The 17133-nt window shown below is 42.4% G+C and overlaps 1 protein-coding gene across 1 annotated transcript in view; it reads left to right on the top strand.

Annotated features, from left to right (window-relative positions):
- WDR27 (WD repeat domain 27) overlaps positions 1-17133 on the top strand; it is a 155532-nt gene that overhangs the window by 44002 nt on the left and 94397 nt on the right. Inside the window, exons 22-24 of the mRNA XM_066623014.1 lie at positions 2492-2589; positions 8583-8685; positions 15651-15749. Of these exons, the coding sequence (XP_066479111.1) occupies positions 2492-2589; positions 8583-8685; positions 15651-15749 (300 nt within the window). The remainder of the gene's footprint in view (positions 1-2491; positions 2590-8582; positions 8686-15650; positions 15750-17133) is intronic.

Raw genomic sequence — 17133 nt, 5'->3', positions numbered from 1 at the left:
GTAAGTGATTTGTATTGGCAACCTTCAGTCTCGAAAGACTATGGTATCGCGCTCTGAAAGGTGGTTCTGGCACAGCGTCTAGTGTGGCTGAAAAGGCCAATCCGGGAGTGACAATCCCTTCCACACCAGGAGCAAGTGCAGTCTGTCCCTGGTCTGTCTCCCTGGCTATGGGCCTTCCTTCTTTGCCTCTTAGCCTCAGACTGTTGGCAAAGTGTCTCTTCAAACTGGGAAAGGCCATGCTGCACAGCCTGCCTCCAAGCGGGCCGCTCAGAGGCCAGGGTTTCCCACTTGTTGAGGTCCATCCCTAAGGCCTTCAGATCCCTCTTGCAGATGTCCTTGTATCGCAGCTGTGGTCTACCTGTAGGGCGCTTTCCTTGCACGAGTTCTCCATAGAGGAGATCCTTTGGGATCCGGCCATCATCCATTCTCACGACATGACCAAGCCAACGCAGGCGTCTCTGTTTCAGCAGTGAATACATGCTAGGGATTCCAGCACGTTCCAGGACTGTGTTGTTTGGAACTTTGTCCTGCCAGGTGATGCCGAGGATGCGTCGGAGGCAGCGCATGTGGAAAGCGCTCAGTTTCCTCTCCTGTTGTGAGCGAAGAGTCCATGACTCGCTGCAGTACAGAAGTGTACTCAGGACGCAAGCTCTGTAGACCTGGATCTTGGTATGTTCCGTCAGCTTCTTGTTGGACCAGACTCTCTTTGTGAGTCTGGAAAACGTGGTAGCTGCTTTACCGATGCGCTTGTTTAGCTCGGTATCGAGAGAATGAGTGTCGGAGATCGTTGAGCCAAGGTACACAAAGTCATGGACAACCTCCAGTTCATGCTCAGAGATTGTAATGCAGGGAGGTGAGTCCACATCCTGAACCATGACCTGTGTTTTCTTCAGGCTGATTGTCAGTCCAAAATCTTGGCAGGCCTTGCTAAAACGATCCATGAGCTGCTGGAGATCTTTGGCAGAGTGGGTAGTGACAGCTGCATCGTCGGCAAAGAGGAAGTCACGCAGACATTTCAGCTGGACTTTGGATTTTGCTCTCAGTCTGGAGAGGTTGAAGAGCTTTCCGTCTGATCTGGTCCGGAGATAGATGCCTTCTGTTGCAGTTCCAAAGGCCTGCTTCAGCAGGACAGCGAAGAAAATCCCAAACAAGGTTGGTGCAAGAACACAGCCCTGCTTCACTCCGCTTCGGATGTCAAAAGGGTCTGATGTGGAGCCATCGAAGACAACAGTGCCCTTCATGTCCTTGTGGAAAGATCTGATGATGCTGAGGAGCCTGGGTGGACATCCAATCTTGGGGAGAATCTTGAAGAGGCCGTCTCTGCTGACCAGGTCGAAAGCCTTTGTGAGATCTATGAAGGCTATAAAGAGTGGCTGTCGTTGTTCCCTGCATTTCTCCTGCAGTTGTCTAAGGGAGAATACCATATCAGTGGTGGACCTGTTGGCTCGGAATCCACACTGCGATTCTGGATAGACGCTCTCTGCAAGTACCTGGAGCCTCTTTAGTACAACTCGGGCAAACAGCTTTCCTACAACGCTAAGGAGAGAGATGCCGCGGTAGTTGTTGCAGTCACCCCTGTCACCTTTGTTCTTGTACAGCGTGATGATGTTTGCATCCCTCATGTCTTGAGGTACTCCACCTTCTCTCCAGCAGAGACAGAGGATTTCATGCAGCTCAGTGACGATGATCTCTTTGCAGCATTTTAGGACTTCAGCAGGGATGCTGTCTTTTCCAGGTGCCTTGCCAAAGGCAAGGGAGTCCAGGGCCACGTGAAGTTCTTCTAGGGTTGGTTCACTGTCAAGCTCTTTCATCACAGGCAGGCACTCAGTGTTGTTCAGTGCTTCTTCGGTGACTACATTTTCTCTGGAATATAGCTCAGAGTAGTGCTGCACTCAGCGTTCCATCTGCTGCGCCCGATCTGCTGCGCCCAATGTAAGTGATAGCAATAAGCATTTGTAGAATATTTGTCTAAAATGTACAATAAATTAGTGGCAGGAATTCATAAATACCGCATTGGAGGGAAATGCGACATTGCTAATGCTACTTAACCTATGCTCTTCTCCTAATATCTGTATAACCTTTAGGTTGAAGGACAATCCAACCATGGAAAACATCTTTATTTTTCACTGTCAGTAGTTGCAACATTTGGCATATAAGCCAAAATCCCAAGTTTCTCTTCCCTCTCTGCCTTCTTGGCTTCTAGTTTCTGGCATCTGTGAATGCATGTGTTTCCTTGCCCATGACCCGTTACCAAAAGTTTGGTCATTCAAGTAGCTTCCATTCCCAAAGGAACTGACTGTATGAAAAGGACAAGAGGCAAATTAACCAATGTTGAGGTGGTTGTTCTGAAGTGTGTGAAAACTTTGGCATACTGATGAATTTTTTAAATTTTTGCTGTGGTCCATATATATTTTTGGCACAACTGCATATCTAGAGGTGATATCTAACCACATAGAATTCAGTAATTTTAAATTAATGTTCTGTCTTAAAGGGATCAGCTTTTAGCACTCAGCAATATGAAAATTACAACCTATTCTTGACAACAGCCATTGGTGATGGCATCAAACTCTGGGATTTGAGAACTCTGAGGTAAGATACTTATGTATATTAAAATGAAAAAGGCAAAATGTTGCATCAATTGTTCATACATGTGAAACAAATTAAACGTTCATGGTGACATTTTTTCAGCTAACTAGGACGAAAATAGTTGCACATGTAATGGAAATAAATCTCTTTTTTTGTGAATAGCAGTGCCTATTTTTTTACCCTATCACCTGACATGTATACATATTTTTTCTGTCATTTTAAATACAGATTTCTTTTAAGGTTTCAATATGTGCAGATTTCTGAATATATACTAATGATTCTACATACTCTACTTCGGGCAGCCCACTTCTATCTAAATCCCTGCATGGTGATTCAGCAGAGCTGGCACAGCTTCCTTCATCCCATAGGGCGGGGCTTTTCAGACCGGGGCGTTGCGACGCCCCAGCCTGTGGGTCCTGGCCTATTTCCCCTTAAGGGGCGGGGGCAGCCAGGAGGCAGGGGGGAGGCATTGGCACGTTCCCCAGGATCGCACCACTTGGGGGGGCTGCAGGGGCTTGGGTACACTTACCAGAGCCTCCTGCGGCCTCCCGGGGGTGTGGGGAGCCCTATGCAGCTCTCTGCAGGGCTCCCTGAAGCTTCACAAGTAAAAGTGGAGTGATCATGTTCTACTTCTGCTAAACCAGAAGTGGAGTGTGATTGCTCCACTTTCACTTGTGAAGCATCAGGGAGCCCTGCAAACAGCCGCACAGAGCTCCCCGCACCCCCAGGAGGCTGCAGGAGCCTCTGGTAAGCGTACCCAAGCTCCTGCAGCCCCCCTAAGTGGTGCGATCCTGGGGATCGTGCTACTGCCTTCCCCCTGCCCCCGCTGCCTCTCCCCCCACCCTCGCAAGAAGTTACTGTGGCTTTCAAACTCCCTGAGAGTTTTAAAACTGCAGCCATAGGGCATTCTTGGCCGCTAGAGGTTTCCTCAGGGTAGTAAATATTTATCCCTTTGCCCTGGGATAAGCCCCAGCAGCTGCAAAGGGACAACTTGGACCTGCACCAGCAAATATCATTGGCAGGAGGCTGCGTTGATCCATGCAGGTGGATAAGGCCCAGAAAGGGAGTTTGGATGTGGCAGGCGCTGCCACTTCCAAACCTACCCCCCTTACAGGCCTGATCCACCCATCCCCACTCCATCTCCTCCCCATTCTGCCCTCCCCCTGCCCTGTTCACTCTGTGCACTTTCTGCAATAAATGAAATACCCTTACATCAAAAGGTGGACGTGAAAGATAGAAAAGGCAGATATGGAGTTGAATGCTGTTTGAAATCTGTGGGGCTTTAAAACTGGCATTCGGTAATAACATGCATATTTTTAACCTTGAAAATCTATTTCATCTTGTCTGACCTGAAAGACATTACATATACAGTATTACAAACTGGGGCAGCAGTACAGAAAAGAACTAATATGTGGGGACATTGCTGTAAATCAGCAAAATGTAGAAAGTGTCCAGGTAAAGCGTTGTGGAAAAACAGCTTTGGAAGAATGTGGGAGCCAGCTTAATATCAGTGTTCTTGTTATTTTATCATTTAATCTTATCTTATTTTTTTAAGGAAGCTTGTAAGGTCTTGCCAAACTGTAAATGTTTATTACCACTACCATATGTTAAAAAGTAATAAAATGAGTGACTTTTGGTGTTGGACTCAGTTACATCCTTATGTTTTTGTAATCAACTGGTCTAACTACAGTTCATGAATAATGAAAAAGTTGAATGTTTTTCACAGGTCACTTACCTGCTGCCTCCCCGAAAACATTAATTTAAGAAGAGTAGATGAATGGAAAGAGTAGATGAATGGAAAAACAGTTAAAAGTAAAAGCTGGATAAGCAAACTGGTGTATTCAGGGCCCTACTCTTCCATGTACCATAAGTATTGTCATCAGTCCACCTTTCTGAGAGACCTCCACTCCCCTCTTTCTTTGGCTTTGTACCCCTTTTTCTGCCCTACCTCTCTTGATATCATTGGAGACTTAAGAATGCCATTTGGAGACTTTAGAAATTGAACTCCAAACTTTGTGGGCAATCTGTTTGCATGTACTACCACCCACATGAGAGGGTGTTTTGATGTAAAGCTGGTTATATTCCTTAATACATTATTTCATACTGACATATTTTAAATATGAGACATAAAAGAAATCTTAATACTTCCAAGTTTAGTCTAATAATCTTATTTATTTTATTGTATGCATTGATTTCCTACTCTTCAATGCAAATACTTCCAGGGCAGCTAACAAATATACAAGCCAATGTGATAAAAGTGACTATTAAGCAGGACAATGATGAAACAGGAGAGATTATAGCAAGACAAAACATATTAGACATTATATTAAAAGTCTGGAAAAATAAAAAAAGGTCTTTCTTGGCACGTAAAAGACTTCGGAGGGAGCACCAGATAAGATTTCCTTTGGAGAGCAGTCCAGAAATAAGGCATCACAGCCAAAAAAACCCACAAATAAACAAACAAACAAAAAACACCTTTTCTCTTGTCACTACCTTCCTAATCTCCATCAGTGGGAACCCCTGCAGATTATCTTAATACACAAACAGGTGGAAGTGGGAGTAGGCAATCCTTTAAGTTCTCAGTTCCTGAGCTGTACTGGGCTGGGGCTCCTTACTTATGAGGAAAGGCTACAGTGTTTGAGGCTCTGAGAGGCACCTGAGGGGAAACATGATTGAGACTTACAAGATTATGTAGGGGATGGATAGAGTGGATTGAAGGATGCTCTTTTCCCTCTCACATAGCACAAGGAGTAGGGAGCACTAGCACTCATTAACACTGAGTTTTGGGAGAGTTAGAACAGACAATAGAAAATGTTTCTTTACCCAGCGTGTACTTTGTGGTACTCCTTGCCACAGGATGTGGTGATGGCGTCTGGCCTAGATGCCTTTAAAAGGGGATTGGACAGATTTCTGGCAGAAAACTCCATCACAGGTTACAAGTATGAGATTAGCCAGTCCTTCATCATGAGAGCTGGGTAGGAATTTTTTCTGTCATCCAAATTGGCCATGGATGGCAGCTTTTTCACCTACCCCAAACTATTTTTGTCTTATCCACCAGCAGCTCCAATGAATTAGAACACTACTCAATATTTGTAGTATATTTGTTGTCTAAATAGATGTGGTGGTAGTAAGTGCTAATAATCATTTACAAGACTAGTGTAAAGAATGCAATAGTTACAGGAAATGTCAGGTGGAGTTGGTGGTATACTGATTCTGTAATGGAAATATATGCCAACATTTTTCCCCAGAGGCCTAATTTTAGAATAGGAAGATCATGCACAACAGTACAATAGCTGCAGCAAATTATTAGTAAAATAAAAAGTCACACATTGTATACATTATTTGCTAAGCATTGTACTGTGGAGAACATAGAGAGAACTTGGCAAAACAACTTCACTATACAGTTACCAGATGTTAGTTGTGGCAGTTTGTGCCTACTTTCTGCCTAAGGAGTGCAAGTCAGGAATGTTGCATGGCTGTGTGTCAGCTGCCTCAGCAACGCTTGTGGGATCCTTTTGTAGCAGCACTTTAATTACAACAGGTAGGTCTTGACTTGCACTTTCATCAGTGGAAGCTGCTACTCATGCAAGGACTCCTTGTATGAGCAAAATGTTCCTTCCATTCATGAAGAGGATGATAGTTGGGATACTACCCATAGAATACCATCCATTCCTAGTTAATGCTAAAGCTTTCTCTGAAATCTTTTACTCTTCAGGCAATAAGTGGCAGTTGAATGACTGATTGCTCTTCTAGCCTTGTCCACGTACTGGGAAAAAATTTGAAGTGATTGTTTAACACCATAGAATTTGTTTTTCATGGAACATGTGTTTTAATATGTCACAAAACCAGCCAAAGAGTAATTTCAGAGGGCCCCTTCCGTAAGTGGAACGCTCCATTCCTGGATGGAGCTCTCAGTGGCAGAAGCACTAACTGGGCTGTTTCCTTAAGAATCTGATGGTGGTAGATGAAATGTCTTCCACTGATATAGACAACTAGAGTGCAGATGAAAACACAAGCTAATCAAAAGAGCAAAACATCCAATTCACTTGTTGCCCATTCCCAACAATAGTGAACTAATAAAGCACAATGAATAGTGTGCATAACTAAAGAGAACCTGTAGTGAACTAGGCATTCCTAGTCTCTGGAGCCCAAGTATAACCATATCAAATCTGCAAATGAATTCCAACTCATCAGTTTCCTACTGGTCTCCCATTGATGTGGCCAAGTGTTGTTGAAATTTTTAGTAGTTTTCAAATCTAATACAAAGTATCCTTGAGATAGAAATGCTTCCCCACAAGTTCCTGTTACCATTTTTTTTATGGTAGCAAAGAGGGAAATTTGTGATATAAAAGTACAGTTAATATTTTTCAAATGCAAAGATTTATCTTGTGTAAATAAATTCGGTTATAATCAGACTTGTCCTAGGCAAACAAAGCAGCTTGTTAGAAAAACGTTCTGTGTACTGAAGTACTCCACATTTCATAAACTTATACAGGCATGTCCCCGTATCCTCAGGGGCTCTGTTCTGGACCCTCCTGCGGATACCGGGGTCTGCAGAAACTGCAGATGCCCCCCAACCCCCAACCCCCACACCCATTACACCATTTTAAACTCTTACCAGGGCAAAAATTAAAGTAATGTGGTCTTCCTATGGACTTCACTAGTGTTCTCTTTAACCATTCCAGCTGCTTTGTCCTTAAGTAGCGAGAATGGTTAAAGAGAACACCAGTAGGTGAACACCAATAGGAAGACCTCACTTTTGTTCCTTCCTTCCTTCTGGCTGCAAACACAGCCTGCTTAAACAAGAATGTGCATCCAGTAAGTTTTTAAAATAGTTTAATGGGCCTCTGGGGGGCATGCAGAAAGTGGGGGTTGGTCCGATGCACCCATTAAATCATTTTTAAAAGTTACTTGGGCAAAAATTGGCTTGTTTGAGCAAGCTGATTTTCACCCCGATAACTTTCTAAAATGATTTAGTGGGGGCAGGTGGGTCCCCACATCCCTGGATACCTGAAACCACGGGTACAGGATCTGCAGATATGGGGGGCCCCCTGTTATTATAAGCAAGCTCTGGTGCTTTGATTTTGGAGTTCCTATTTAGTAATATAAAAATGCTTGCATTACATGATTTACAGTGCAATTCTATACATGGTTACTCAGAATTAAGTTCTATTGTGTTTGTTGGGACTTACTCTCAGGTAAGTATAGGTTTGCAGCCATACATAATTTACTGGTTATGGGCTCAATCCTAACCAACTTTCCAGCACTGACATAGCTGTGCCAATGTGGTGTGCACTGCATCCTGCAGTGGGGAGGCAGTCAAGGAGGCCTCCTCAAGGTAAGGGCATGTTTATTACCTTACCTTGGGGCTGCATTGCAGCTAGGTCACTGCTGGAAAATCAGTTAGGATTGCGCCCTATGTTATACAACTCTGTTGACCTGAGAGCATTGTCCAGTAGAGACTATTCCCTTCCTGATTGTGATCCATTAACTGTTTGCTACTTGGAAAAGTTTTCTAATCAATTGTCAACCTGTTTTCAGAACTTCTAATTCACTTCCACTCTTGCTGACTGGGTGAAGAGGCACCTTTTAAAAGTTGTACCCAAATTTAGCAACTGTTCCTATTCAGCCCAGTAGAGCTTCTTGTCCAGCGGCTGTTTGCTGGTGTCCTCCTTGAGATCTTTTTAGGTTTTGAGCCTTTTTGGGATAGGGAACTATTTATTTATTTATTTTTGCTTTGTGAACTTCTTTTGTTGAAAAGCAGTCTATAAATCTTAATAATGAATTTTCCAGTTCACATGAGAAGAATATCAGGTGGTACTCTGAAAAGGACTTGCTAAAGTAAATCATAATAACATATTCATTTAATTAATGTTAGTATTTTTTCATTGGGTTGTTCTAGTTCCTCTGGATAAGAAATCCATTGTACACATATTAGGTTGGAAAATATACTAAAGGAATTTACAGCAAAATAATATATTTATGTTTTTCTGAAGATGCGAACGTCGTTTTGGGGGTCATAGTAATCGTTGTCACCCCTGTGGAATTGCTGTTTCTCCTTGTGGACAGTTCATTGCCTGCGGATCTGAGGATAAATGTGTATGTATGAGTCATTTATTTCTGACAGAATATGCTGTCATAAGTACAAAGAGTGTCCTGAACATTTCTGGCAAAATTTTAAGGGGAAAACTGAGGCCCAACTTGTACATTACTTTGAGGTTTTGCTGGATGCCAAAAAACTACCTTCCCAGTGTTGTAACTAGCAGGGGCTAGGGACGGGTTGTCCTGGGTACCATCCCAGAGTGTCATGTGAGGAATGCCATATGAGTCCAGCCATGATGGCAGCTGCCCCCACTTAATAGAGTTGTGCCTCAGCATCCACGGAGTTTCTGTTCCCGGAACCCCAGCAGATGCCAGAATCTGCAAGATAATGAAATCTGCAGGTAGGCACCCTGTAATTCAGAGCTGTACTCTGGTCGTGTTTGGAGGGAACAGGTCCAACTGAACCTTCTGGTTTGCAACCTGTTGTTAGATAAAACTGCAGTTCCCAAATTAGCGAATAATAAGTCTGGACCTGTATTTATAGACGAAGCCATATGGCCACTTATCTTTACTTCTTTGCATACCCCCTTCTAGCCCCTTCTGGCACCCTCTTCTCATGGGTGTCCTTGAGTTCTCTGCCACAGCTATTTTTGTCTTCCTTGTTCACTTCTGTTATTCTGATGAAAGTGTTCTTTAGCAAATACCCACCTGTGATCTCATTATTAAGAATATTTACAAATGTAAATGTTAAAACTGCATCTGTTCCTAAAAACAGAAGTTGATGCAGTCTATACTCTTGGTGTGAGCATACACCAAAACTTCCACAGTACAGCAGCTGCTATTTTTAGATAGTCTGTATACACCCTAATTTAACTTCTATTTCACCCTATATCCAGAAATGTTGAAAAGAGTATTTTTTTTTACTCTGAAGTAAGTGCATTATGTTCAGTAAGACTCATAACCATTACCCATGTAGCACCCCAGCCTGCTCAATGGGGCTATTCAGATCTCTGCCAGTTATTTAGCTGTTTAGACATTTAGGTCTAAGTAGATGCCCTTTGAGGACAGTATATTAAGACTTGCTGATAAGAAAAAACTGACTTTTCATAAAACCGTAAATAATTGAGGTTTCCTATAGTTAAGGAAACATTCTCAGAATTCTACCCTTTTTACTGATTCCCCCCCCCCCTTTGGCTTGTTTATTAAGTCAAACAAAGTTGTTTTACAAAATCTTATGTGTTTTGAGTCAGTGGACACTGGAGATATGTTATGGATGAGTGCAATATGAAGTGCAAACAGCCTGCACATAAGCATGATAATACTGAGAAAAGAATCAAAAGCCAAAGAAAGGTTCTTGAGGGAGATGCTTCTCCTGTGTTCCTGGGTAATCTCCAATCTGCTTTCAGTTAATGCCATTCTTACAGCACAATCCTATGCACGTCTACTCCTATTGTGTCAAATGGGCCCAATATTGATACAATATTTCTGGGGCATACTCTCAGAAAAAAATGAGTCTAGGATTATAACCTTTGAGACGTAAGAAAAGCCCTGGTGGATTAAGCGAAATGCACATCATTTTTTAATTTTTTTATTTTGCATTTTGTTAGAGAAAAAATATACATTAAAAACATAAAACTAATACAAACAAGATGTTCATTTTAATGACAGTAGATGCTCAAATATACTTCTTCCCATATATACACTGTCTATCTAGTATGTGCATGGTTCCTTCTGTGGGAACCAGTATATGCTGTGCTAACTAGACCATTAGCCTGATCCAGAAGACCTGTTTTTAAGATGATATGTAACTCTTGATTGATACAGTTGAGTGTCTCAAATACTTTTTTCCTGCACTGAATTCAGGTTTTTTTCATATATCTTTGTATTTATTTGGATTTTGGAGTTCAGGGAGACCTTGCATATTTCTTGTCTTTGTAATATTCTGAACAAATGATATTGTATTCATATGAAGTGGCACAATGCCTTATGCACCTAGGGGTAAATTTCAGGGCGGGGGGATGACTGTGGTAAAAGATAGGAGAGAAGGGAAAGTATTGAAGTTTGAGTCCTCTGGAGACAGGGACACAGTTTCATTGTAGGGAGGAAAGGGACACAGGGACCCAGTTTCATTGGTGTTTCAAAAGTTTGCACATGGATATATTCAATATTAAACTAAAAAAAATTAAGGTATTATAATGTGTTGTAAGGGTATATGTTGTGGCTGTGTTTTATACCTATAACTACAAAATTAGGTGTCCCTTGGAACAATCACACATGTTCAGTAATATGGTGGTGGAGGGGTCAGCACTATGAGGAAATATACCCTGACTAAATATCTAAGATACATGCATATGAATTTGAACCAAGGAAAATGTTCTGTATTTTCCAAAGTACAGCTATATGGAAACTTTGATGGAAAAGGGAATGCTCTCCAAGGCAGTGCTTGCTGCTGTCACTCTCAGGTTACCCACCACACGGTAAGGTTTGCATATTGTATAATCACTGGCGTCGCCAGGAGGGTGCGGGGGGGTGTGGGTCGTACCAGGTGACGCACCTGGGGGGTGATGTGCCCTGGTGGGGAAGATGCACTAACATCACGGGGTTAGGAGCTACCGCATCATACCATACACCGTTGGATGCAGAATGGCCAGCGGAGTGCAGTGCAACAAACAGAATCAAAATAGCTCCTTTTGTTCAAAAGTTATGGCCAAAAAACCAGAAGGAAAAAATGCATGGAGCCTATGGAAAGTGAAAGTGAGCCGTATCGTGCGTTTACTCGCGAGTAGGTGGAATTGCCTTAGTCCGTCGGAAAGGGCAGGTTGAGAGGACTCCAAGGACGTCAGAATAGTCCTGATACAATGAGTGCAGCCCCCAAAAACATCCGAGGAGGGGGTCGGTCCCTTCCTCCCTCCCAGCTGCAAAGCAGCCTCACGGTTGCGTTTACTCGCGAGTAGGCAGATGTGCCTTGGCTGGTGGTCAGGCCAGGGAAAGGGGAATGTGAGGATACCAGAAGGGTCCTGATCCGATGGAGCTGAAGCGCAACAGAAGGCACTCCCCCCCCCCCACTGAAAAGGACAAAAAAGAGGCTTGAATGGTAAGGGGAAAGTTTTCTATTTTCCACTTGCAAAGCCAGTAGGGTCTTTGTCTTGATATGCCTGAAATAGAAGAACCTTAAACTGGGCACTGGGGAGGGCTGGAAATCTCGCTGATTCTTTTTGGGGGGTTATTGCAGGCAGACTACTCCATTGACCACTATGGGACTTACTTCAGAGTAGATTCACTTGGTGGAACAGGACTGGTTCCCCCTTATTTAATTATTTTATTTTAATGTAATTATTTATAATTATTTATTTTAATTTGCTCAATGACAAATGCTTATTTTAATTTGGCCATGACATCACTTGCAATGGGTCATGGACAGATTGTCATTCTAAAAAGTGGGTCCATGTGCTAAAAGTTTGAGAACTGCTGCAATAAGCTGTTAGTAAGTTGACACAGGGTGTGTGTGTGTGAGAGAGAGAGAGAATCTACAAGTTTTCAAAATCACTAAAATCAGAATTTGGAGGAATAATACCATCATGTTATATATCAATCAATGCGTAGTTTCATGCAGAATGCAATGAAACAAACCACATTGAAATATCTGTATTCTAACAAAAAGTACAGCCAAAAAACCGGTGGGGGCAGGACGGTAGTACATAACCACGCCCATCACCTGGGCGTTGCCCCACCCACTGCATGGGGTGATGCACAGGCCTCCCACACCGGGTGATGTGAATCCTAGTGACGCCACTGCATATAATCACTGTTACCTGAGCCATGTTAGCTAGAGAGAGCATCCTGCTTGCTCAGCATGGATTTTATTTGGAATGTTGGGAAAAGTTTCTGTGATGCTGTGGAAATAGCTCTCCCACTCCCCTACCAGCTCTTCTGGCCATTAGTGATATTATTCTTGACTCTAAACACTGGAATTTGGAAAGAAATACCTTATATAAGCTTCTTCTTCCCAATACGTCTGTAATGATGATTAATATTTGAGACATCTGTAATTCTATTTATGAGGCATAGTGGTTTCACCCCTTCTTTTAAAGAAATGTGTAATGAATGAGAAGCCAAAAGAGACATATATTAGAGATATTAATCATAAACTGCCTTCTGCAATTCCACAAGTGTTTGACAGGAAAGAATATGTGTTGGCAACATTGCTTAAAAATAAAATTGAAACCATATTCCCTCTTGTTCCAGAAACAAATCACAGTGCTATGTTACTGTAAACAAGAATTGCAGGTGCTTAGCCTCTAATTCCCTACATGTAAAAATAAAACTAGAGACCTACTGTTTGCTAAAAATAGCTTGGCAGAGCCCCATGCTGGTTCAAACCATTGTTCAATTATTTGTCGACACACAATTCAAGCAAATTAAGATGCTACCAAAGTTCGCTCTAGTTTAATTTTGCCTGTGTTCACATGAACAAAGGAAAAGAGCCAAATCCTGAGCTCGGCACACTGGCTCGCCTCCAGTGTGCACTGTTGCAAACATACCGTAATGGCGTTTGTGGGCCCTTGTGCCAGTGCTCCACTGGTGCTAGCCCAGCATTGGCCAGTTCTGGGCTAGCACTAGGTTGCGCAGACCACCAAGCAGCGGAGAGGTAGGTGGAGGCGTGAGGGGAAGTGAGGAGGAGGTGTTCCAGGGAGGGGGGAGATGGAAGAAGGGCAGGTAGAGGGTGGGGAAGAGGCTTTCCGGAGGAAGGAGCAGGGTGGGAGGGAGGCAGCTCTCCGATCCAGAGCCTCCATGTCAGGGTGGCTCAGGATTGGGCTGCCCAACAGTAATTTATTCATGAGTGTGTACCTTGCTCCTATACTACTCATGCTCGCATACGATGTCATGTTCAGTGAAATTATGCGGGGAAGCCCCAGAGTTCTGTACTTGGCTCTCTGGGATGGAAGTGCTTCTGGTTCAGTGGTATATAAGGGCATCTCAGAATTGTATGTGCAATTTTCAGCATTGGGGATACATACATCATGTATGTGTTTACTCGCAAGTAAGCAAACATGGCTTGGCTCCTGGTCTGGTCAGGCAAAGAGGAAAGCAAGACCACCAGAATGGTCCCGATCTGATGAAAAGTGGAGCTCAACCAATGCTCCAGAAGGCAGTCCTCCCCCCATAAAAATAATAAAACTGAGGCTTGAGTGGGTAAGGTGAATTTTCTTTCTTTCTTAGACTTGTAAAGCTAGATGGGTCCTGATAGTAATATGATTTAAATATAAGAAATTGAACTGCATACTGGGTAGGGCTGAACATCTTACTGTTGTTTTTTTTTGTAGGGTGGATGTTATTGCAGACTGACTACAGAGAAAATTCACTTGGTAGAACAGGGCTGGCTGCCCCTTATTTATTTATTTTAGTTTAATTTTAATTATTTACAATTTATTTTAATTTGCTTGATGATGTCACTTCTGGTCATGACATCGCTTCCAGTGGGTCCCAGACAGATTGCCATTCTAAAAAGTGGGTCCTAGTGCTAAAGCTTTGAGAACCACTGGATTAGTAAATACCCCCTTGAACATCAGCATTTTTGAAAATGTGCTGAAAGTAATTGCTACACTTTACAGTTAAGGGCACAAAAGTAGTGTGTGGTTATAAATACAGGAAGGCTATGTGGATGCCAATAGGACAGGTAAATAATTTTTATTTTTGACTGAAGTGGGGCCAAAGATGAAAACTAAATAGCAATCAGTCCTGAATCAGTAATTTTTTGTTATTAGGAATAAGTTTAAATATGAAAGAAAAATTTACTTTGGCTGTAGTGAATCAGACTTTCATGCACATGTTCATTTTCACTATTTATTCATTTCCTCCATGGCTTCTTTCCCCCTTTATAACATTGATTTTGCAGTCCACCTTTTATCGTTAAAACAATATAATTAACCATTTTTCAGAGTAACTGTTATTCATATAGGGGATTTTCCTCTAGAAAAGAAGTATTTGAAATTTGCCTATTAGTAGATTGAATAGAATTGAGATCTAATAAAAGTAGAACAGTTAAGACTGACTAGTTGTGGGGTGGGGTGGAAAATACTAAATAGCTGTGGTCACTGAATTGGCAGCCAAGAGAAAGGGAGCCCTACCAGTAGGTGTCTGTTTCAGGCTGCCAAGGCAGGAGTTGACTTATGGGCCAATCCTATCCAGGTGTTGCATTGATGGAACTTGCATTCTATCAAAGCAGGGCTTGAATTGCTGGTGCCACAGCTGATGTGACAAAGCAAAGACCAGAGCCACTAGCACATGGCCTCCAGAGCTCCCACTAGAGCAGATAAGTCAGCAGAGGGGCATTCTGGGGGAGAATACGGGTTGTAATTGGGCCCAGCTGGGGACATTTTGAGTGTGGTCTGAGGGCAGATATCTGCGGCAGTGGCAGTGGCAATATCCTATTGCCTGACCCAAGTTCAGCACGCCCCCAATGGACTGAATTGGATTTATGACAGCCAGAAAGCTAACAGCAGTGGGGCTTACTTCTAAGTAGACATGCATAGGATTGCACTCTTAGGCTGCAATCCTATGCACACTTTCCTGGGAGTACACCCCATTGAACTCAGTGGGACTTACTTTTGAGTAGACATGCATAGGATTGGGCTGTTAGTTATATTTCTATATTGGGTTGTCTCCAAACTTTTGATGCGGCAGTACTTTGTTGTTGAAAATTCCTTTTGTATATGCAACTCTCCTTCCGTTTACAGAAGGAACATGACTCTGGAGCACCACTGTGCCAAAGGTTTAGATATTACCAACTGTAAATATGTTGCAGTTAAGCACTGATGAAAACAGTGTCTCTGTAAATACTTTTCATTCCGATTTGTTAAATCTAGTTTCGGTTATAAAATGCATACAATACAGTTTTTGTAAGGAATATACATTTTATTTTAGCTAAATATCTCAGTAGCTAAATATTTTCTTTTTAAAGTTTTCATTTCTTCATGTAATGTTAACAAGCTTGACTAATGTAAATCTCTATTGTCTTTCAGGCATACATATACGAGAAGTATTCAGGCACCTATTCCCATAAACTAACAGGACATACAGAATCTGTAATTAACGTAGCTTTCTGTCCTTCATCTCCCCAGGTATTTTTCTGTTTGTTTCTTATACATTAGATCTATTTTTAATTGCCTATAATATTAATTATGGTATTTTCCTCATTTCCTTTCTCATCTCAGTTTATATTAATATTTATTCAGAGTGGAATCCATCGTATGTGCCATGTAGTTAGCCACCTTGGGTGCCCTTCAGGGCAGAAGGTGGAGTATAAATCAAATAAATAAATACTGTGCAATCTATGCATATTTACTTGGCAGTAAACAACCCTCTGTCCAATGTATAGCATACTCCCTAGTTGTTAAAATTACAGTTCTAGTTATGTTTGTATGTTTCTTAAGTAAATTCAAACTACATGATCAGAGTTTAACAACTGCTGAATGTTTTTACTTATATTACTAATTGTGTTTGCATCCTTCAGAGAAACATTATTTGTCATGTTTGAGACTTGGGGGGGGCGCATGTAAGTTCACCCTTCCTGCTTGGAAAATCCAAAAACCTGCACTTCCATATTTGTAGCAGTGATGTTGGGAGCAAGCAGGACTCAAGAGTCCAGCTGCTGGATGTAGTGCAGGAGCAGAGGCACTCTGAGGGTTGAGGGAAGGAACTGAAGCAGCAAGGAGTCAGAGAGGCAGAAATGAAGAGACGGCAGGCAGGTTTCAAAGATAGAGTGCAAGGAGGGAAGCCTGTTGTCCAACCTCTCTCCAGCCTTTTATTCACCCTCCTCCAACAATACAGAGCAAGCTGATGTTACTTTCGGTTAGAGATAACGCTAGCTGGCAACAACACATTCCTAGGTCTGACCGCTTCCTATCTCATCCTGTTGTTTACAGCACTGGGCTCAGACACTCAGCATAGTACCAAGGCCAGCAGAGTTTGCTCTGCGCAGAAGCAGGCATACCTGCTGTTGCCACATATGCTAAAGCATTTCAAAGCCCAGTGCTTCTGCACTGCTACACATATTCACTGGTATCAATAAATCCAGATGCAAATTTTAGTAAAAAAAAAATTTTCTTAGTGTTTTGGGAGTGTATTCTGTTCCTACATATAGAACAGCATAACTGTGCTAGATTGTGTCTTCCCAGCTTGTCTGAAAGATCTTAAAATTAAGGTATATTCATAATTTTTTTGGATAAAACAAACTGGGCAAAGGCATTGCCACCACCTGGGCATCTAGGAGCAGCAGAGAGTTCAGGATGATCTCCGTACTATGGATCTGCTCCCACAGAAGGAGTGCAACCCTGTTCAGAACTGTCCAATACATGTGTCAGGGATTTGCAAACCAAAAGAACCTGTTTTGTCTGTATTTAATATCACCCTGTTAACCCGCTTCCATATCTTCACCACCTCCAGACTGCACTCTAGGATTTCATCTTCTTCCCCAGCATTAGATACCCAGCTCTACTTTTCTTT

Source organism: Tiliqua scincoides, chromosome 1 (genome assembly GCF_035046505.1).
Source record: "Tiliqua scincoides isolate rTilSci1 chromosome 1, rTilSci1.hap2, whole genome shotgun sequence".
NCBI classification, from domain to species: domain Eukaryota; kingdom Metazoa; phylum Chordata; class Lepidosauria; order Squamata; family Scincidae; genus Tiliqua; species Tiliqua scincoides.
Note: the sequence above shows the minus strand (reverse complement) of the source record. Positions and strands in the feature narration are given on the sequence as shown.